The sequence below is a fragment of the Oncorhynchus gorbuscha genome, linkage group LG23 (assembly GCF_021184085.1).
Source record: "Oncorhynchus gorbuscha isolate QuinsamMale2020 ecotype Even-year linkage group LG23, OgorEven_v1.0, whole genome shotgun sequence".
Classification (NCBI taxonomy): Eukaryota; Metazoa; Chordata; class Actinopteri; order Salmoniformes; family Salmonidae; genus Oncorhynchus; species Oncorhynchus gorbuscha.
In genome coordinates this window covers 61,214,190-61,237,296 of record NC_060195.1, presented here as the reverse complement: position 1 = coordinate 61,237,296, position 23,107 = coordinate 61,214,190, and the positions used below count along the sequence as shown (strand labels likewise).

The 23,107-nt window shown below is 45.2% G+C and overlaps 1 protein-coding gene across 1 annotated transcript; it reads left to right on the top strand.

The window, feature by feature from the left end:
- Nucleotides 1-4,012: 4,012 nt before the first annotated feature.
- uggt1 (UDP-glucose glycoprotein glucosyltransferase 1) lies at nt 4,013-22,818 on the top strand. The gene is made up of 39 exons (XM_046324102.1): nt 4,013-4,088; nt 5,349-5,487; nt 5,584-5,663; nt 5,752-5,882; nt 5,969-6,081; nt 6,204-6,378; nt 6,466-6,641; nt 6,774-6,874; nt 6,991-7,090; nt 7,374-7,434; nt 7,527-7,618; nt 11,840-11,990; nt 13,311-13,430; nt 13,580-13,665; nt 14,399-14,534; nt 14,651-14,782; nt 14,868-15,032; nt 15,121-15,241; nt 15,404-15,502; nt 15,641-15,664; nt 15,962-16,056; nt 16,163-16,369; nt 16,487-16,618; nt 16,710-16,936; nt 17,028-17,130; nt 17,234-17,313; nt 17,470-17,659; nt 17,844-18,002; nt 18,109-18,194; nt 18,347-18,431; nt 18,576-18,664; nt 18,775-18,879; nt 19,063-19,147; nt 19,277-19,459; nt 19,556-19,716; nt 19,794-19,908; nt 20,067-20,183; nt 20,284-20,434; nt 21,668-22,818. Exons 1-39 carry the CDS (start codon nt 4,055-4,057, stop codon nt 21,688-21,690), a joined length of 4,629 nt encoding a protein of 1,542 aa, XP_046180058.1. The 5' UTR covers nt 4,013-4,054; the 3' UTR covers nt 21,691-22,818.
- The last annotated feature ends 289 nt before the right edge of the window (nt 22,819-23,107 follow it).

The following is a 23,107-nucleotide window of genomic DNA, read 5'->3' as shown; positions in this document are numbered from 1 at the left end:
GTGTGTAACCTATAAAATGGCAGTCGTGCGAGGTGCGACAGCAGCCAGGGAGAACGCCGACCTCCCGCCCCAGGGTCGCCATTTTGTATTTGACCCCAGAGATGACAGCCACATCCCATAATTCATCTGGAGACATCACCTTCCTGACAGACAAACGGCCCCTGTGGGGAGTGTGTGTGCGCGTGCATTTGTGCAGGCGTGTGTTTGTGGGGGAGGAGGGCATGTGTGGTGTGTGTATTGGTGTGTGTGAAGGTCAGGTCTGACAGGATAATTAATGGACCAGCTCTTTTTTGTATTAATATTAAATCAAACCATTGAGCTAGTACAGGCCCTCAGGAACTGACCCTCTCTCCTCTGTAATTTCTAAAGCAGACGGGGTGCAGACTGCAGTCCGGGTTACCTACCCTTCCTACAGCTGGTGGCCTGGTGCAGTCGCAATAACCTGTAGATTATGTACATTTCTTTGTCTATATTCTGTCTGTATATTTTGTCTATTGCTAGCAGCAGCACTTTACTAAGTCAAATTCTGGTATGTGAAAATGGACTTGGCAAATGAAGGTGATTCTGATGTGTGCACCATAGAGATAGATAGAGGCATTGTAGAGCCCAAAGCCTGTTTTAGCGTGGGGAGTGTGTGTGTGTGTGGTTTCATGTGAGTTCTTGCTAAGGGGAGTGCCATTCAGAGGGTAGCGAGTACAGCCCAGTACATCACGGGGGCCTAGCTCCCTGCCATCCAGGACCTCTATACCGGGCGGTGTCTGAGGAAGGCCCTACAAATTGTCAAAGACTCCAGCCACCCAAGTCATAGACTGTTCTCTCTGCTACCACACAACAACAAAGTCTGGGACCAAAAGGCTCCTGAACAACTTCTACCTCCAAGCCATAAGACTGCTGAATCAGTTAATCAAATGGCTACCAATCATGTAAACAGATCATCAAGATAGATGTATTATTTTAAATATGTTATTGGACAATAAACAGATATGGCTTATTAACCTATACGGTCCAAATAATGATGATCCAAGCTTCTGTGAAAATATAAGAATTTATCAACTCTACAAGCAACACTAGACTCTTATTATGGTGGGAGATTTTAATAAAGGAAATCACACTACAAACTATCACCCTCGGGCACTTAAGGAAATCATGAATGTCATGGATATATGGAGACTTAAATACCCTGACCTAGTGAGATATACATGGCGGAGGATTAATCAAGCAAGTCATCTTGACTACTTTCTTATGCAAATTCTCTCTGGCACCAAAAGTACTCTTACAGAATTTCCACGTGGGCGAGGATATTGGAAATTTAATCAAACCTACTGGATGATAAATTGTTTAGAGCTAGGACAGAAGAATTTATAACTGACTTTTTCAGACATAACGTAGCAGATCCCCTTATTGTATGGGACACTTTTAAATGTGCCTTTAGAGGCCATGCAATTCAGTACTCATCTATAAAACAAAAGCAATTTAGATCAAAAGAGTCCATATTAAAAAAGGAAATTGAAGGACTAACAGTACAGCTAGATAGCAATAAAAACTGTACCATAGAGGCACAGAATAAGTTAGAGGAAAAACAAAAAAGAAATGGAGGAACTTAATTCAAGAAAGATACAGTATTATACAAATAAAGTGAACTGGATGGAATATGGGGAAAAATGCACCAAATTATTTTTCAATCATCAATATAGAAATGCTACCAAAGAAAATGTATTGAAACTTGTTACAAATGATGGAGTCACGCATGATTCACCGAATGATATTTTGAAAGAGGAAGTAAAGTACTTTAAGAATATGTTTTAGTTTCAGTCTCCACCTCCACTAACTGAAACTAATTGTATGGATTTTTTTTCCTAATAATAATGTAAAATTAGCATTTGTACAGAAAGAAGGCCAAATTACAGAGGAGGAATTTCATGATGCAATTAAAGCCTTTAAGGCTGGGAAAACTCCAGGGCTGGATGGCATACCAGTGGAAGTATACAAAACTTGTTTTGATATACTCAAAGGACCATTATTACCATGTTTTAACCACTCCTATATAAATGGTAGATTATCAGACACGCAACAAGAAGGTCTGATATCATTATTACTGAAACAGGACCAAAGTGGTATATATAAAGATCCAGTCCATTTAAAAACATTGGAGACCTCTTACACTTCAGTGTTGTGATGCAAAAATCGTAACGAAATGCTTGGCGCCTAGAATTAAAAAAATATTGTCAGATATTATTCATCCTAATCAGACAGGTTTTTAAAAGGCCGATACATTGGAGATAATATAAGACAGGTACTGGAAACAATAGAATACTATGAAATATTGGGGACACCGGGTCTGGTTTTCATAACTGATTTTGAAAAGGCTTTTGATAAAGTACGACTGGAGTTTATACAGTGGGGCAAAAAAGTATTTAGTCAGCCACCAATCGTGCAAGTTCTCCCACTTAAAAAGATGAGAGAGGCCTGTCATTTTCATCATAGGTACACTTCAAATATGACAGACAAAATGAGAAAACAAATCCAGAAAATCACATTGTAGGATTTTTTATGAATTTATTTGCATTTTTTTTTTGCATTTTCTGAACATGGCGTCAATGTAAAACTGAGATTTATGGATATAAATGGCATATTATTGAAAAAAACAAATGTACTGTGTAACATGTCCTAATAATGTCATCTGATGAAGATTTTCAAAAGGTTAGTGAATTATTTTTATTTTAATCCTACATTTGTGATTGCATCTTTTGTTCGACAAAAATGGCTACATATCGTCTGTGTCTTTGTGGTGGTTTGACATACATATGTGCTACGTTTTCGCCGTAAAACATTTTAGAAATCTGACTCGCTGGGTAGATGAACAAGGTGTTTATCTTTCATTTGAGCTATTGGACTTGTTAATGTGTGGAGGTTAAATATTTCTACGAATATTTTTGCATTCTGTGCGCCATCTTTTGAGTTGAGCGTGGGGGGGGGGGGGAGTGCCCTTGGGGAACGTGTAGCGTCAACAAGTTAAGGAATGATTCCACATCATTCCAACCAGGTCATCAGGAAGGATCAGCCAATGAATTGTACTCTTGAGCAAACATTCCATAACTGCAGGTGGCAGTAAATCACCAACCTTGGCTTTATGCCAGTTCAAACAACACACTCCAGGTGGCAGTATAGACCTTTCCAGTTTGTTAACCAACTCATATAAGCAGTAGTAGAAGAAAATGAACTACTTCAAAATGTAGATGGCTTCAATAGCACTACCCGTTCTCTCACAGAAGCCATAATATGACAGCTACAATGTTGAGTCCTCTGTAACTATCTCTATGGTGTGCACTTGGCTCAATCACTCCCCCTCGTGGTGGAAACATCCTCTATAGGTCAGGGTTTTCCAACAACTTTGGTTCTGGAAAGCTACTGGGTGTGCAGGGTTTCATTCCAGCCCTGCAGTAACCCACCTGATTCAGTCAATTATGGTCCAGAGAGAAGATGGTGTATAGGGACATTGGGAATAATATTTCTTTAGTTTTATTTAACTAGGCAAGTCCGTTAATAACAAATTCTTATGTACAATGGCGCCTACTCTATAAGGCCATTCAATTACAAATCAATGATTCTGATGAAATACAAGTAGAAAGTCTAGCAATTCAGTGGAAGTTATCTGAATACGTGGAGTGTTGAGTTGGCTTGGTTTTGGTACATTAGATGCGGAGAAGGAACTATTTCTAACATCTCTGTTCATACATTGAACAGTATTGCAGTGCCACAAAATGCATTAAAAACCTATATAGGCTGATGAAACTAACGAAATCTTGGCCCCTTTGAGCCAACATGGCGCCAAAATTGCCAACTTGAAGCAGCGGGTAATGCAGCAAATATTTTTTACACTGCTTAATTTAAGTGATAAAACATAATTCCATTACATACAACAAGGGGTAATCAAATATCCAATCAAATGAAACGTAAACATACAGACAATACTTTTTACTTAGATTTTGAACAGGCAAAAACAGCGGTCTACCTACAATGAACTTGCCAGGACCCCACCCACTCCCGTCTGATCATGGCAGATGCGGGAAGTTACCAAGCCGGTTTCGGTATGTACGTTTACATTCATTTAATGTTAGCAAAACATTCTGTAAGGTGTCACCGCTAGATACTATTTGTCAGAGGTTGCACCACAAATTGTTTGTAAGTTTGCACGTATTCTGACGCGAAATAACTAGCTAGGTTATCCTGTGTGCTAGCAAGCTAACCAATGAAGTCTGCAGTTATTCTAACGAAGATATAGCAAGTTAACATAAACATCACACAGAGCAAAACCAACACGTAGGGTGTCAACTTCTGACACGTAATTTAATTAGCTAAAGTATAGCTAACCCTTCGGTTTTAAGTTGCCAGCTAGCTGACCATAACGGATTTTATTGAAACAATCCGGAAGTCCTGTCAAGTTGCTCATTGGATATTTCTCCCTCTAACAGCCACGCTGAGTGCTCTAATTGGTTAGAGTTAGTGGCGCAGTGTTTACAATCACGACAGGTGTACTAATTGTACAGCTAATTTTGGGCCGATTAAAATTAAGATATAATGCCGGGGATGTGTATTATATGGCCATTATAAACTGCGTGGTTCGAACCCTGAATGCTGACAGCCATGGCATATCAGACCTATACCATGGGTATGACAACATTTATCTTTACTGCTTTAATTACGTTGGTAACCAGTTTATAATAGCAATAAGACACCTCAGGGTTTGTGATATATGGCCAATATACCATGGCTAAGGACTGTGTCGTGCATAAGAACAGCCCTTAGTTGTGGTATATTTGCCATATACCACACCCCCTCGTGCTTATTGCTTAAATATACCCCGACTTTCAGCCAATCAGCATTCAAAAACAAATTATAAAATGGGTGGTTCGAGTCATGAATGCTGATTGGCTGACAGATATGGTATATCAGACCGTATACCACGGGTATGACAAAACATTTATCTTTACAGCTCTAATTACATTGGTACCCCGTTTATAATAGCAATAAGGCACCTTGGGTTTGTGATATATGGCCATAAACCACACCTCCTCGGGCCTTATTGCTTAAATATACCACGACTGTCAGCCAATCAGTATTCAGGGTTTGAACCGCCCAGTTTATAATAGAAAATATACAGCTATACTATCTCAAACACATAAAACAGGGAAGGCAACAGCATTACTTGCATGGCTACCAGTCTTTCAGTCTCAGCACTGATACAATACAGATCTCCATTGACCCTGTTCTCTTTCCTCCTACTACTCTCCCTCGTCCTTCTCTCCTTTCCTCCTCTCTCCAAACTAAACTGTCCCTCTCCTCTCCAGGCTCCAGGATGTGGCAGCACTGTGCCCTGCTTCTGTCCCTGTCCCTGCTACCAGTGGTATCTGGAGAAGCTGACTCCAAGGCTGTCACCACCAGTCTCACCACCAAGTGGGCCTCTACCCCTCTGCTGCTGGAGGCCAGGTAACATTATGCTCAACACAAACACAAGATAAAACACATCCTTTCTTTCTCTTCACCGCCCCTTTCTCTTCATACCCCCCCCCCTCTTTTTCTCAGTGAGTTCCTTGCAGAAGAGAGTCAGGAGATGTTCTGGGATTTCGTCGAAGCAAATCAGAACATCAAAGGGGAACATGATGGTAGCCTTAATGTTTTATTCCACTGATAATGTTGATTTATGTAGCACTTGGTCTCTGGAAGATCTATTAAAGTGTTGTTCTGTTACAGATACAGACCAGGCGTATTATGACCTGATCGTGAAGAGAGCCAGTGCTCTGCTCAGCACAGTCCAACTCAACATGCTCAAGTTCGCCCTCTCTCTCAGGGCCTACTCCGCTACTGTACACTCCTTCCAACAAGTAATATTACTACAATACTACTAGATGACTGCCCTCTCCCTCGCTATGTGTGTGTAATCACTGTTTCTCGCCTCTCTCTCCTGTAGATAGCGTCCAACGAGCCCCCACCCTCTGGCTGCTCAGCCTTCTTCAATGTCCACGGAGAGAAGTCATGTGACACGGAGAAACTGACTGCACTGATGGAGACCGCAGCAGAACGGTACAAACACACTGGGAGACACCCACACACAAACTGTGAATATCCACTTTGATTGATAAAGACCTCTGTTGACGTGATAATAATTCATTAAATAGTCCTTATCTCATCCCTCTTTGTCCCAGGCCCAAGCCCTTCCTATTCAAAAGCGATCACAGGTTCCCGGGATCAAATCCCGACACTCCGGTTGTTATCCTGTATGCCGAGATTGGAAGTTTGGATTTCACAATGTTCCATCAGCTGATGCTGTCCAAAGCCAACAAGGGATTGGCCACCTATGTGCTTCGTCACTACCTGGCTGTAAGAAAAACACCCCAATACACATGATGGGAAACATAATTCCGACAGCATTTCGTGTTCATCTTTTCCTCTTTCTCTCGTTGCCAGTCTCCCAGCAGTCGTAGAGTGTATTTGTCTGGTTATGGAGTGGAGCTGGCCATCAAGAACCAGGAATACAAGGCTAAGGACGATACACAGGTCCAGGGAGCGGAAGTGAATGCTACACTGATGGGGGAGAATGACCCAGTGGATGAGGTCCAGGGATTCCTCTTTGGAAAACTGAAGTAACCAACCTACCAAAATGAAATGCTATTCCACAAACCCACTCTGCTTTGGAGCGTTATGGGTGGAGAAACTTCTTTCCCTCTCTTCTTCCCTCTCATTTTCCTCTCCGTACCTCTCCTCTCCCTCTCCAGGACTCTGTACCCTGAGTTGAAGGAGCAGCTGAAGGAGCTAAGGAAACACCTGGTGGAGAGCACCAATGAGATGGCTCCCCTTAAAGTCTGGCAGATGCAAGGTGGGCGGGACTTTATTTTTTCTTTGCCTCTCTTCTCCTGCATCAAGAAAACTGTAACTACAGTAATCTTCTCCTTTTCCCCCCACTATATATATATTTTTCTCTTCATGTGTCAGATCTGAGTTTCCAGACTGCAGCTCGGATCCTGGCTGCTCCATCTTCAGATGCTCTGAACGTCATGAGAGACCTCAGTCAGAACTTCCCCACCAAGGCTAGGTAAACACACACACACACACACACACACACACACACACACACACACACACACACACACACACACACACACACACACACACACACACACACACACACACACACACACACACACAGTTATTACCAGATATAAGAGCTCCACCACATTCTCATAAAAACAATACTCTACACATAAATTATCTAACAATATTACAGAAGTTAATATTTCCATATCATTAACTGAAGGGTTAGTTTCCCCAGTGTTTTTTGATGATTGTGATTCTGGTGGTTTCTCTCCCCTTCTCAGGTCCATCACTCAAACAGTGGTCAGCTCTGAGATACGTAAAGAGATGGAAGAGAACCAGAAGGTAAGAGCTCAGTCATCCATAACTCTCCTTCTGTCTCACTCTACTACCCATTAACATGTAATGACTGTAACGCTCTTCTTCTCTCTCTCCAGTTCTTTAAGGGAACTTTGGGATTGCAGCCTGGAGACTCTGCTCTATTCATCAACGGACTACACATAGACCTGGACACACAGGACATCTTCAGGTACACACACACACACACCTACACACACACACACCTACACACACACACACCTTCAGACAGACACACACACACACACCTTCAGACAGACACACACACACACACACCTTCAGACAGACACACACACACACACACCTTCAGACAGACACACACACACACACCTTCAGACACACACACACACACACACACCTTCAGACAGACAGACACACACACACACCTTCAGACAGACACACATACACCTTCAGACACACACACACACACACCTTCAGACAGACACACACACACACACACACACTTCAGACAGACACACACACACACACTTCAGACACACACACACACACACCTTCAGACACACACACACACACACACCTTCAGACAGACACACACACACACACACACCTTCAGACACACACACACACACACCTTCAGACACACGCACAGACACACACACACACACACACACACCTTCAGACAGACACACACACACACACACACCTTCAGACACACGCACACACACACACACCTTCAGACAGACACACACACACACACCTTCAGACAGACACACACACACACACCTTCAGACACAGACACACACACACACACACCTTCAGACAGACAGACACACACACACACACACCTTCAGACAGACAGACACACACACACACACACCTTCAGACAGACAGACACACACACACACACACCTTCAGACAGACAGACACACACACACACACACACACACCTTCAGACAGACAGACACACACACACACCTTCAGACAGACAGACACACACACACACCTTCAGACAGACACACACACACACAGACACACACACACACACCTTCAGACAGACACACACACACACACACACCTTCAGACAGACACACCTTCAGACACACACACACACACCTTCAGACAGACACACACACACACACACACCTTCAGACAGACACACACACACACACACCTTCAGACAGACACACACACACACACACACCTTCAGACAGACACACACACACACACACACACCTTCAGACAGACACACACACACACACACACCTTCAGACAGACACACACACACACACACACACACCTTCAGACAGACACACACACACACACACACCTTCAGACACACACACACACACACACCTTCAGACACACACACACACACACACCTTCAGACACACACACACACACACACACTTCAGACAGACACACACACACACACACCTTCAGACACACACACACACACACACACACACCTTCAGACACACACACACACACACCTTCAGACACACACACAGACACACACACACACACACCTTCAGACAGACACACACACACACACACACTTCAGACAGACACACACACACACCTTCAGACACACACACACCTTCAGACACACACACACACACTTCAGACAGACACACACACACACAGACACACACACACACACACCTTCAGACAGACACACACACACACACACCTTCAGACACACACACACACACACACACACACACACACACACACACACACACACACACCTTCAGACACACACACACACACACACACCTTCAGACACACACACACACACACACACCTTCAGACACACACACACACACACACACACACACACACACACACACACACACACACACACACCTTCAGACACACACACACACACACCTTCAGACACACACACACCTTCAGACCTACACACACACCTACACACCTACACACACACACACACACACACACCTTCAGACACACACACACACACACACCTTCAGACACACACACACACACACACACACACACCTTCAGACACACACACACACACACACACACACACACACACACCTTCAGACACCTACACACACACACACACACACACCTTCAGACACCTACACACACACACACACACACACCTTCAGACACCTACACACACACACACACACACCTTCAGACACACACACACACACACACACACACACACACCTTCAGACACCTTTCAGACACCTACACACACACACACCTTCAGACACCTACACACACACACACCTTCAGACACACACACACACACACCTTCAGACACACACACACACACACCTTCAGACACACACACACACACACACACACACACACACCTTCAGACACACACACACACACACACACACACACACACACACACACACACACACACACACACACACACACACACACACACACACACACACACACACACACCTTCAGACACACACACACACACACCTTCAGACACACACACACACACACCTTCAGACACACACACACACACACACACACACACACACACACACACACACACACACACACACACACACACACACACACACACACACACCTTCAGACACACACACACACACACCTACACACACACACACACACACACCTTCAGACACACACACACACACACACACACACACACACACACACACACACACACACACACACCTTCAGACACACACACACACACACACACCTTCAGACACACACACACACACACCACACACACACACACACACACCTTCAGACACACACACACACACACACACACCTTCAGACACACACACACACACACCTTCAGACACACACACACACACACACACTTCAGACACACACACACACACACCACACACACACACACACACACACACCTTCAGACACACACACACACACACACACACACACACACACCTTCAGACACACACACACACACACACCTTCAGACACACACACACACACACACACACCTTCAGACACACACACACACACACACACACACACACACACACACACACACACACACACACACACACACACACACACACACACACACACACACACACACACACACACACACACACACACACACACACACACACACACACACACACACACACACACACACACACACACACACCTACACACACACACACACACACCTACACACACACACACACACACACACACACACACACACACACACACACACACACACACACACACACACACACACACACACACACACACACACACACACACCTTCACACACACACACACACACACCTCACACACACACACACACACACACCTTCACACACACACACACACACACCTTCACACACACACACACACACACACACACACACACACACACACACACACACACACCTTCAGACACACACACACACACACACACACACACACACACACCTTCAGACACACACACACACACACACACACACACACACACACACACACACACACACCTTCAGACACACACACACACACACACACCTTCACACACACACACACACCTTCAGACACACACACACACACACACACACACCTTCAGACACACACACACAGACACCTACACACACACACACACACACACACACACCTTCACACACACACACACACACACACTTCAGACACACACACACACACACACAGACACACACACACACACACACCTTCACACACACACACACACACACACACACACACACACTTCAGACACCTACACACACACACACACACACTTCACCTACACACACACACACACACACACACACACACACACCTTCACACACACACACACACACACACACACACCTTCAGACACACACACACACACACACACACACACACACACACACACACACACACACACACACACACACCTTCAGACACCTACACACACACACACACACACACCTTCAGACACCTACACACACACACACACACACCTTCAGACACACACACACACACACACACACACACACACACACACACACACCTTCAGACACACACACACACACACACACACACACACACCTTCAGACACACACACACACACCTTCAGACACACACACCTACACACACACACACCTTCAGACACACACACACCTTCAGACACACACCTTCAGACACACACACCTTCAGACACACACACCTTCAGACACACACACCTTCAGACACACACCTTCAGACACACACACACACACACCTTCACACACACACACCTACACACACACACCTACACACACACACACCTTCAGACACACACACCTTTCAGACACACACACACACACACACACACAGAGGACGTCTTCAGGCTAGTAGAAAAATTCAACTACACAAACAGTACCAGGTCAGATACTGACTGTGTGTGTGTTTCCAGTGTGTTTGAGGTTCTCCGTAGTGAGGCCAGGGTGATGGAAGGTCTGCGTTCTCTCCTTATCGAGACTCCCTTCATCCACGACATCCTCAAACTCAACGTACAGCCTTCTGACTCGGACTACGCTGTGGACATCCGCAATCCTGCTGTCAACGTAAGACATTTACATTTTACATTTAAGTCATTTAGCAGATGCTCTTATCCAGAGCGACTTACAAATTGGTGCATTCACCTTATGACGTCCAGTAGAACAGTCACTTTACAATAGTGCATCTAAATCTTAAAGGGGGGGTGAGAAGGATTACTTATCCTATCCTAGGTATTCCTTAAAGAGGTGGGGTTTCAGGTGTCTCCGGAAGGTGGTGATTGACTCCGCTGTCCTGGCGTCGTGAGGGAGTTTGTTCCACCATTGGGGGCCAGAGCAGCGAACAGTTTTGACTGGGCTGAGCGGGAGCTGTACTTCCTCAGTGGTAGGGAGGCGAGCAGGCCAGAGGTGGATGAACGCAGTGCCCTTGTTTGGGTGTAGGGCCTGATCAGAGCCTGGAGGTACTGAGGTGCCGTTCCCCTCACAGCTCCGTAGGCAAGCACCATGGTCTTGTAGCGGATGCGAGCTTCAACTGGAAGCCTACCCCTTTATTTAACCCTGACCATCCAACTATGGCATCCGTATATATATATATATATATATACACATACATACTGAACAAAAATATAAACGCCACATGTAAAGTGTTGGTGCCATGTTTCATGAGCTGAAAGAAAAGATCCCAGAAATGTTCCATACCCACAAAAAGTTTATTTCTCTCAAATGTTGTGCACAAATCTCTTTACATCCCTGTTAGTGAGCATTTTTCCTTTGCCAAGATAATCCATCCACCTTGACAGGTGTGGCATGTCAAGAAGCAGATTAAACAGCATGATCATTACACAGGTGCACCTTGTGCTGGAGACACTAGGCCACAATGTGCAGTTTTGTCACACAACACAATGTCACAGACTGCAGGACATTCCACCAGAACTGTTGCCAGAAAATGTAATGTTAGTTTCTCTACCATATGCCGCCCCCAACGTCATTTTAGAGAATTTGGCAGTATGTCCAACCTGCCTCACAACCGCAAACCACGTGTAACCACGCCAACCCATGATCTCCACATCCGGCTTCTTCACCTGCGGGTTCGTTTGAGACCAGCCACCCAGACAGCTGGTGACACTGACAAGTATTTCCGTCTGTAAAAAAGCCATTTTGTGGAGAAAAACTCATTCTGATTGGCTGGGCCAGGCTCCCCAGTGGGTTAGAGCCTAATGAATTTATTTCAATTGACTCATTTCCTTCTGTGAACTGTAACTCAGTAAAATTGTTGAAATTGTTGCGTTTTTTATATTTTTGTTCAGTATGCAGTCAAGACTTTAAACATGTATAACCCAACACTTGTTTTGCATGGATCATTTTGATGATAATCTAATCTCTTCTCAGTGGATTAATAACCTGGAGACAGACAGCAGGTACGGCTCATGGCCCTACAACGTCCAGGAGCTCCTCAGACCAACCTTCCCCGGAGTCATACGACAGATCCGGAAAAACTTTCACAACCTCGTGAGTAGATGATACGCGTGTCAGACAGTGACACCAAACGAGTTGGCATGAACTCGTGTGATGAGTCTGCAGTGTCGTGCAGCTACACGAAACGTATCGCTTACATGTTTGGAACTGACAGCAAAAAGCAATGATGTCTTGTGTTTTAGGTGGTGATTCTGGACCCGACCCATGAGAGTTCTGCTGAGCTGTTGAATGTTGCTGAGATGTTCTACAGCAATAACATCCCACTCAGGTAGGGGGTGGGGGGGTGTTTCTAGCAAAAATAGTTGTTTTTATTTAACTAGGCAAGTCAGTTTTAAGTACAAATTCTTGTTTACAATGACGGCCTAGGAACAGTGGGTAGACCTCCTTGTTCAGGGGCAGAATGACAGATGTTTACCTTGTCAGCTCAGGGATTCGATCTAGAAAGCTTTTGGTTACTGGCCCAACACTCTAACCACTAGGCTACCTGCCGCCCTCGAAGGCCATGTTGGTTCTAATTCTGCCGTATAGTCTATGTGGATGTGAGTAACTGTGTATAACCCTTAGTGAGGGGCGGGGCGATCGATACAGTTACATATCGGGGTATTATTTTTGACGACGTATTGCATCCTTTTGACTATCGCAATATTATAACTCCCGTAGTTTTCCTTCATAGCTCCTTCTCAATCTTTCTAAATTGAGAGCCAATTTGTTTTCAGCACTTTTATTTCCATGACTTTTATTTTGTTTTCTCGTGGCTCTTGTCTCTCGTCTCCCCTGCAGCAGACATGGTGAGCAATATGTCTGGAACATCGAATCGCAATAAAATCACAGTATCGAATCGCAATACATGTAGAATCGTGATAATCGCAATACATGTAGAATCGTGAGAATCGCAATACATGTAGAATCGTGAGAATCGCAATACATAGCGTATCGGCACCTAAGTGTGGTGAGGTCCCTGGCAGTTCCCATCCCTAATAACCCTGCTGTGTGTGTTGTAGGATTGGACTGGTGTTTGTGGTGTCTGATGTTGATGAGATCGATGGTATGGAGGATGCAGGTGTGGCTCTGCTCCGAGCCTTTAACTACATCACAGAAGAGCTGGACGCTCCCGCCGCCTTCGACACCATCATCTCGGTGAGTCGGTCTGACCAATGAGAATCATTGATGAGTCTTTTGACCAATCCCAGTGATCTGGAACATCAGCCTGACCAATCAGATGGCAATGCTCTCTTTGAATCTCCTCTCTCTAGATGTTTAACCGCGTGCCTAGCGGTGGTAAGCTAAGTGTAGGTGATGTCGTCAAGGTGTTGGAGAAGAAGTTTCCCTATGTGGAGGTCGGCAGCATTCTTGGACCAGACTCCACTTACGACGACAACCGGAAGGTATGGTTCTGCTTTTATGTGCCGTGATGTTTCTTGACAGAACGGTATGATTTTCATGTACCGTTTCCCTATCTACCTCCGCCAGGAAGGGCGTGGCTACTACATGCAGACGGGTGTAGGTCCGTTGCCAGTGGTGATGTACAACGGAATGCCGTACCAGCGAGAACAGCTAGACCCAGAGGAGCTAGAAACTGTCACCATGCACAAAATACTGGAGACTACCAGCTTCTACCAACGGGCTGTCTACATGGTGAGTTTTACACACACACACACACACACACACACACACACACACACACACACACACACACACTGACCGTCTCTTGTTGTCTTCCTAGGGTGAGCTGGCCACTGATCAAGATGTGGTGGATTTCATCATGACCCAACCCAACGTTGTCCCTCGTATCAACCCTCGAATCCTGTCGACTGCCAGGACGTACCTGGACCTATCTAATACTAGTGAGTTTTACACACACACACACACACACACACACACACACACACACACACACACACACACACACACACACACACACACACACACACACACACACACACACACACACACACACACACACACACATACGGAACCATCTTAACCACCTCTCTCTTTCCTGACAGATAACCATTTCATAGATGAGTACGCTCGCTTTCTGTTCCTGGACAGCAAAGAGAAGAGCACTGCTGTGGCTAACAGCATGAACTACATGACCAAGAAGGGTAAGATATATATATATATACAGCTACACATACAGAGCTTCATCTTATTGAGCTAAACACTATATGCTCCTACTTTTCAGCCCTAAATCTCTTGTCTATCTATTCTGTTCTTTCTCCTCTGTGTTTTTGTTCTGTCAGGGATGGCCCCCAAGGACCACCATGGTAACCCTTATTTATTTTCCTGCACTTTCTCTACTTTCTCTCTCAACAGACAATATTACGATCCATAGTTCTGTGAATCCACCATATCTCACTCCTCGTCAATATTATCACACCATCTTGCATCTCTGTGAGATGACATGCTTGGATGTGTTTGTGTTTGTTTCTGAGAGTCTTCCTCAAAGACTAAGTATTGAGGTGGCACTGCAACATCAAACCGCGTACATTTCAGGATTAAGGAGGTCTGTGACCCTTTACTCTCCCCATCTCCTCCTCTTCAACTCCCTCTCCCTCCTCTAGATGATGGCTACATCCGTCCAGTCACGTTCTGGGTTGTGGGAGATTTTGACCAACCTTCCGGACGCCAGCTACTATACGATGCCATCAGACACATGGTATGATGATGTCACACTGATACGATGTCACTATAACACGACCAAAAAACTCCACACACAAAAAAAACTACCATCTGAATGATTCTCCTAAATCTGCCTTCAATAGAAAACCAGTAACAATGTGCGATTGGGCCTGATCAACAACCCTAGCGACAGCCCATCCGAGGACAACAGTCATGTTGCCAGGGCGATATGGGCCGCCATGCAGACCCAGACAGCTAACAACGCTAAAAACTACATCACCAAGCTGGCTAAAGAAGAGACCGCTAAGGCACTGGAGACTGGGGCCGACGTCACACAGTTCACTGTCGGGGTAAAGAGTTTACACACACTCGCATACACACACGTTATACACACGTTCTGTCTCACCTTTTACTATACTGTCCTGTTCTCTAAAAACAGTCAAGTTTTTCTTTCATCATCTCTCCAGGGTATGGACGTTGCCTTGTTTAAGAGTGCGTTTGAAGGTCCTAAGTTTGACTTCCTGCTGTCTCACGCTGTCTACTGCCGAGATGTTCTCAAGCTGGGGAAAGGACAGAGAGCAGTCATCAGCAACGGACGGGTGAGTGGGCAACACACACAGACACACACACACTAGCACGCTTCCTACTGTGATCAAAGTGTCACAATGGTGTTTCTCTCTCTGCCGACAGCTCATTGGTCCGCTAGAGGAAGGGGAGGTCTTTAACCAAGATGACTTCCTCCTATTGGAGAGTATCATTTTGAAGACTTCGGGAGAGCGAATCAAAAGCAAGGTCCAGCAGTTTGGGGTGGAGGAGGACCGGGCCAGTGACCTGGTGATGAAGATTGACTCTCTGCTCTCCTCTCAGCCCAAAGGAGAGGCCAGGATAGAACATGCCTTTGCTGATGACCGATACAGGTACTGGAACTAATCAAACGTTTTACTTCATTTTTTTATTCATTGCCTATAAACATTCTGTTTACCTCTCTGGTCTATGATTGGTCCACAGTGCTGTAAAGATCCGGCCCACAGAGGGAGAAGTCTACTTTGACATGGTTGCCGTGGTAGACCCCGTAACCAGGGACGCCCAGAAACTAGCCCCGCTCCTATTGGTTCGTACCGCTTCTAATAACTGTCACTTAGGAGTTCTGTCTCACTCCAAGTACTCTGTCTCACAGCCATCTGTCTCTCCATGTTTCTCTTTCTCCCCACCAGGTGTTGAAGAAGCTGGTCAATGTGAACCTGCGCGTGTTTATGAACTGCCAGTCCAAACTCTCAGACCTGCCTCTCAAAAGGTGAGCAAGACCCCAGCTACACTGTTTCAGTCCGTGCAGGTCATCCTGTTTTACGAGACCTCATTTCTGTTGTCTTAGTTTCCTTACCCTTAGAGGTCCCTGGTAGTACCTGAGGGTTTTTCCTGTGTTTCTCTAAACCCTCCTCTCTTCTCCCAGTTTCTACCGGTATGTGTTGGAGCCTGAGGTGTTGTTCCAGACTGACGGTAGTTTCTCCCCTGGTCCCCTGGCTAAGTTCCTGGACATGCCTCAAACTCCCCTCTTCACACTCAACCTCAACACCCCTGAGAGCTGGATGGTGGAGTCTATACGCACTAGATATGACCTGGACAATATCTACCTGGAAGAGGTGTGTTTTCTGTGCTGTTTTGTTTTCAGGATTGTGTTCTATTTATAGCACGGTTGCCTTGGCTAATGTTGTCCTTTTCCTCTTCAGCTGGAGAGTGTAGTGCCTGTGGACGGAGTATTCTGGTATTTGTTTAAGTAATAAAAATAAAAAGGTTTAATAATGGTTCTCTATTCTCCCTGTCTAGGTGGACAGTATAGTAGCAGCAGAATACGAGTTGGAACATCTGCTGCTGGAGGGTCACTGTTTTGACGTGAGTACAGGTCAGCCCCCCAGAGGACTCCAGTTCACCCTGGGAACTCCCTCCGACCCTGTCATCGTCGACACCATCGTCATGGCCAACCTGGTGAGTCACCCCTGACCTCTAACCCTAACCTCTGTTGATAGGCAGACACCTTTCTATTCTCCGTTGTTGTGGTTGAACGAGGGCGTTGTGTTGTCGTCGTCCTCAGGGTTATTTCCAGTTGAAGGCCAACCCAGGAGCCTGGATCCTGAAGCTGAGGAAAGGACGGTCTGACGAAATCTACAAGATCTACAGGTACGGAAGATCACATCTCGACATATCACGCCGTCTTCAGTTTAGCACATGACTAGTGGAACCAGGCGTGTTAGTGCTGGGCTGGAACAAAAGCCTGCACAATGCACACCCTCTTGTTCCTCCTCTCTCTGACCTCACATCCTCTCTTCCAGTCATGATGGAACAGACTCTCCAGCCGACGCTGATGACCTCATCGTGGTGCTGAACAACTTCAAGAGCCGGATCATCAAAGTCAAGGTACTGCGCTGACCCCAGCTGTAGTGTACAGCTTTCATATTGTTGGTTGCTGTCAGGTCCCAATAAAGCTTAGGTTGTATTCGAATTGATCAATAAGTCCACTGCTAAGTAATGTATTGATCGTGTGTTGTTGTTGTTGATCAGGTCCAGAAGAGGCCAGAGAAGTTCAGTGAGGAGCTGTTGAGTGATGGAACCCAGGAGAACGACTCGGGCTTCTGGGAGTCACTCACCAGGTGTCTCTCTCTAAGCATCCAGCTCCACCCTTTACATCTAAGGTTTTATACCTATTTGATCTCTGCTGAATGTGATGGTGTTTATTCTCTCCCTGTCTTTCTCTCCCCAGAGGGTTTACAGGAGGTGTGAAGACTGAGGAGAGTAAACAGGAGAAGGATGATGTCATCAACATCTTCTCTGTGGCCTCTGGACACCTCTACGAACGTTTCCTCAGGTGTGTGTGTGTGTGTGTGTGTGTGTGTGTGTGTGTGTGTGTGTGTGTGTGTGTGTGTGTGTGTGTGTGTGTGTGTGTGTGTGTGTGTGTGTGTGTGTGTGTGTGTGTGTGTGTGTGTGTGTGTGTGTGTGGTTTTTCCAAATGTTTGTCTGTTGTAATCCCACAATTTGTTCTCTCTCTTAGGATCATGATGTTGTCTGTTCTAAAGAACACCAAAACACCAGTCAAGTTCTGGTTCCTCAAAAACTACCTGTCCCCAGCATTTAAGGTAGTTACGTATAAAATATAATCTGTTATTCCCTCCTCTAGGAGTTTACTTTGAATGTGGCGGTATGAATAGGGTTTCCAATATCGAGTTTTCATTGAGTTTACTCCAGAATAAATGTTATTCCCACAGGAGTTTATCCCGTACATGGCAGAGCAGTATGGTTTCCAGTATGAACTCGTCCAGTATAAGTGGCCGCGGTGGTTACACCAGCAGACCGAGAAACAGAGGATTATCTGGGGTTACAAGATCCTCTTCCTGGATGTCCTGTTCCCTCTGTCCGTCGACAAGTTCTTATTCGTGGACGCAGATCAGGTACACACACACACACACACACACACACACACACTCAATGTCCATGTCTCTGATTTGCGTAAACCTGAGAACTCTCTTTCCTCTCTCCTCCTACAGATAGTGCGTACTGACCTGAAGGAGCTCCGTGACCTTGACCTTGAAGGAGCCCCGTATGGCTACACACCGTTCTGTGAGAGCCGGAGAGAGATGGACGGCTTCCGCTTCTGGAAGTCCGGCTACTGGGCGAGTCACCTCGCTGGACGCAAATATCACATCAGGTAACTGAGTGTGTGTGTGTGTGTGTGTGTGGGGGGGTGGTAGAGGGATATGTGTGTGTGACCCTCTGTCTCTCCAGTGCTCTGTATGTGGTAGATCTGAAGAGGTTCCGTAAGATAGCAGCAGGAGACAGACTGAGAGGACAATACCAAGGCCTGAGTCAAGACCCCAACAGCCTGTCCAACCTCGACCAGGTGTGTGTGTATTAAAAGTGAATATGGGTGTATAACATTTAGATTTTCCTAACATTTGATATTCCCAAACAACCTTTGTGAAGTTAAATTAGCTTCAACTCTGTGTATTTATTTTTCTAATATTTTCCTATACTCTCTCTGTCTCTCTCTCTCTCCAGGATCTGCCTAATAATATGATCCACCAGGTGCCTATCAAGTCTCTACCTCAGGAGTGGCTCTGGTGTGAGACTTGGTGTGACGACAACTCTAAGAAAAAGGCCAAGACTATAGATCTGGTACGAAGTGTGTGTGCAGATTCTAGTCATGTCTGTGTTTTTACACTCCACTCTGTGTTTATTTGGACAGTGAAGCTAAAATGTTTAACCCTTCCTCCAGTGTAATAACCCCCAGACCAAGGAGCCCAAGTTGCAGGCAGCTGTTCGTATCGTAGCAGAGTGGAGCGACTACGACCAGGAGATCAAACGCCTGCAGAACAGAGTCCAGGAGAGAGGAGCAGAGAACCATACCACACAGAAGGACAAGCCAGGTACATATAAACTCAGCAAAAAAAGACAATTTTCTGGACGCTGTCTTTCAAAGATAATCCGTAAAAATCTAAATAACCTCACATATCTTCATTGTAAAGTGTTTAAACACAGTTACCCATGCTTGTTCAATGAACCATAAACAATTACTGAACATGCACCTGTGGAATGGTCGTTAAGACACTAACAGCTTACAGACGGTAGGCAATTAAGGACAGTTATGAAAACGTAGGACACTAAAGAGGCCTTTCTACTGACTCTGAAAAAGACCAAAAGAAAGATGCCCAGGGTCCCTGCTCATCTGCATGAACGTGCCTTAGGCATGCTGCACGGAGGCATGAGGACTGCAGATGTGGCCAGGGCAATAAATTGCAATGTCCGTACTGTGAGACGCCTAAAGACAGAGCTACAGGGAGACAGGACGGGCTGATCGCCCTCGCAGTGACAGACCACGTGTAACAACACCTGCACAGGATCGGTACATCCAAACATCACACCTGCGAGACAGGTACAGGATGGAAACAACAACTGCCCGAGTTACACCAGGAACGCACAATACCTCCATCAGTGCTCAGACTGTCTGCAATAGGCTGCCAGAGGCTTGTAGGCCTGTTGGAAGACAGGTCCTCATCAAACATCACCGGCAACAATGTCGCCTATGGGCACAAACCCACCGTCACTGGACCAGACAGGACGGGCAAAAAGTGCTCTTCACTGACGAGTCGCGGTTTTGTCTCACCAGGGGTGATGGTCGGATTCGAGTTTGTCGGCCATTTTGAGCCTGTAATCGAACCCACAAATGCTGATGCTCCAGATACTCATCTAGTCTAAAGAAGGCCAGTTTTATGGCTTCTTTAATCAGAACACCAGTTTTCAGCTGTGCTAGCATAATTGCAAAAGGGTTTTCTAATGATTAACTTGGATTAGCTAACACAACTTGCCATTGGAACAGGAGTGATGGTTGCTAATAATGGGCCTCTGTAGATGTTCCATAAAAATGTGCCATTTCCAGCTACAATAGTCATTTACAACATTAACAATGTCTACACCGTATTTCTGATCAATTTGATGTTATTTTAATGGTCAAAAAAATGTGCTTTAATTTCAAAAACAAGGACATTTCTAAGTGACCTCAACTTTTGAACGGTAGTATACAAAAATATACACACACACACACACACACACACACACACATAGTTGACTAATCCCTCTTCTTCCTCCCCTCTCTCTCCCAGATGATACACATACAGAGTTGTGAGGCCAGCGGATGGAAGATGTGGCTGTAGCAGCAACAAAAGATGGAACCATGTTAATAGACAATGCTGTTCTCCTTTGGAACAGCAATGATAGACTGACTGCAAACCAATACTCATTCAATCATTCATGTTCCATTTATTTGTATTTTCTCTGTTGAGAGTGGCGAGGATACGGGATAGGGAAGGGGTGCTGGGTAGGGATGATATGGGGTGACTGTTAGTGGATGGTGTGAGTCTGAAAAATCAGACTATTCCCACAGTTCCCACCTCCAATATTTTTGATCCATCCATGTTTGTACTGATTAGACCTTATTAAATGACTGTCTGTGGGTAGAGGTTTGGGCTTAGGAGTTAAATCACACTGATAAATAGCAGCTTAAGTTGTGAGATGAGAGTTTTGTCCTGTTCTATGCCTTCTGTTTGTGCTTTAGACTTCAGTTGTCCATGGCCTGTGTCAAACTCAGGGAAAGATGGTTTTGGCCAATCGATCTGATTCAATCTCCTAATGACAATACAAAGAGGACTGGAGCGACATTTTATTTAATGTGAAACAGACATTAGTTCTGTCATGTAGTAAAATAGGGATTCATATCTCTACAATTTACCTGCAACATTCAGAACGTTGCATCCTTGTGAGCGTGATGTGGAGTTAAGGGATGTGTGGGTGAGGACTGGTGGGGGCGTATCAGCGACAGACGGCACTGGGAGTTCCGTGATCACTCAAATTGATTGTAACAGCGACTTGAAAGGCAGCAGGCATATGACTAGAATGTTGTAGTTCAGGGTGGCCAATCTTATCCACAAAAGGTCTGTGGGTGCAGTTTTTCTTTTCTAGCAATACACCCATTTCATCTAGTCAGTCTTTAATGAAGATCATGATTCATGGGCTTGTTGAATCAGACTGCTTGACTGGAACAAAGCCTAGGGTCAGATTGGCCACCCCTGCTGTAGTTAACTCCTGTTTTCTCTGCTGTGGTCTGTTCTGTTCTGTTAGTCATCCAGCCAACCGCTGGCTGTTTCCGTTCTTTGTTTTGGCTAAATATGAACTGTTAATTGTGGGAAATCATTATTTTGTAATAAAAACCAAGGAACCCATCACTGGTCATTTAGTGATGCTGATCTCTCTTCTACATGTTGGTGTTTCCTTTGTTTGTTTTACTGGTAAGACATTTGGATTATACTCTTATATACTGTGCCATCTATAAGAATACAGTAATGGCTGGAGAATGACTACAGATTTACTATTAAAAGGCTGGATTTACATAGGCAGACCAATTCTGGGGTGTGTTCAGTATGGAGAGGAAGAGACAAAGCAAGAGGGATAACTGGGCCCAAAATCGGTGTTCTCCAGCAGGTGAGTTTTTGTATAGTGGTCTATGAGTGTCGAATTTCATTAACAAAAAACTTTAATGGTTAATT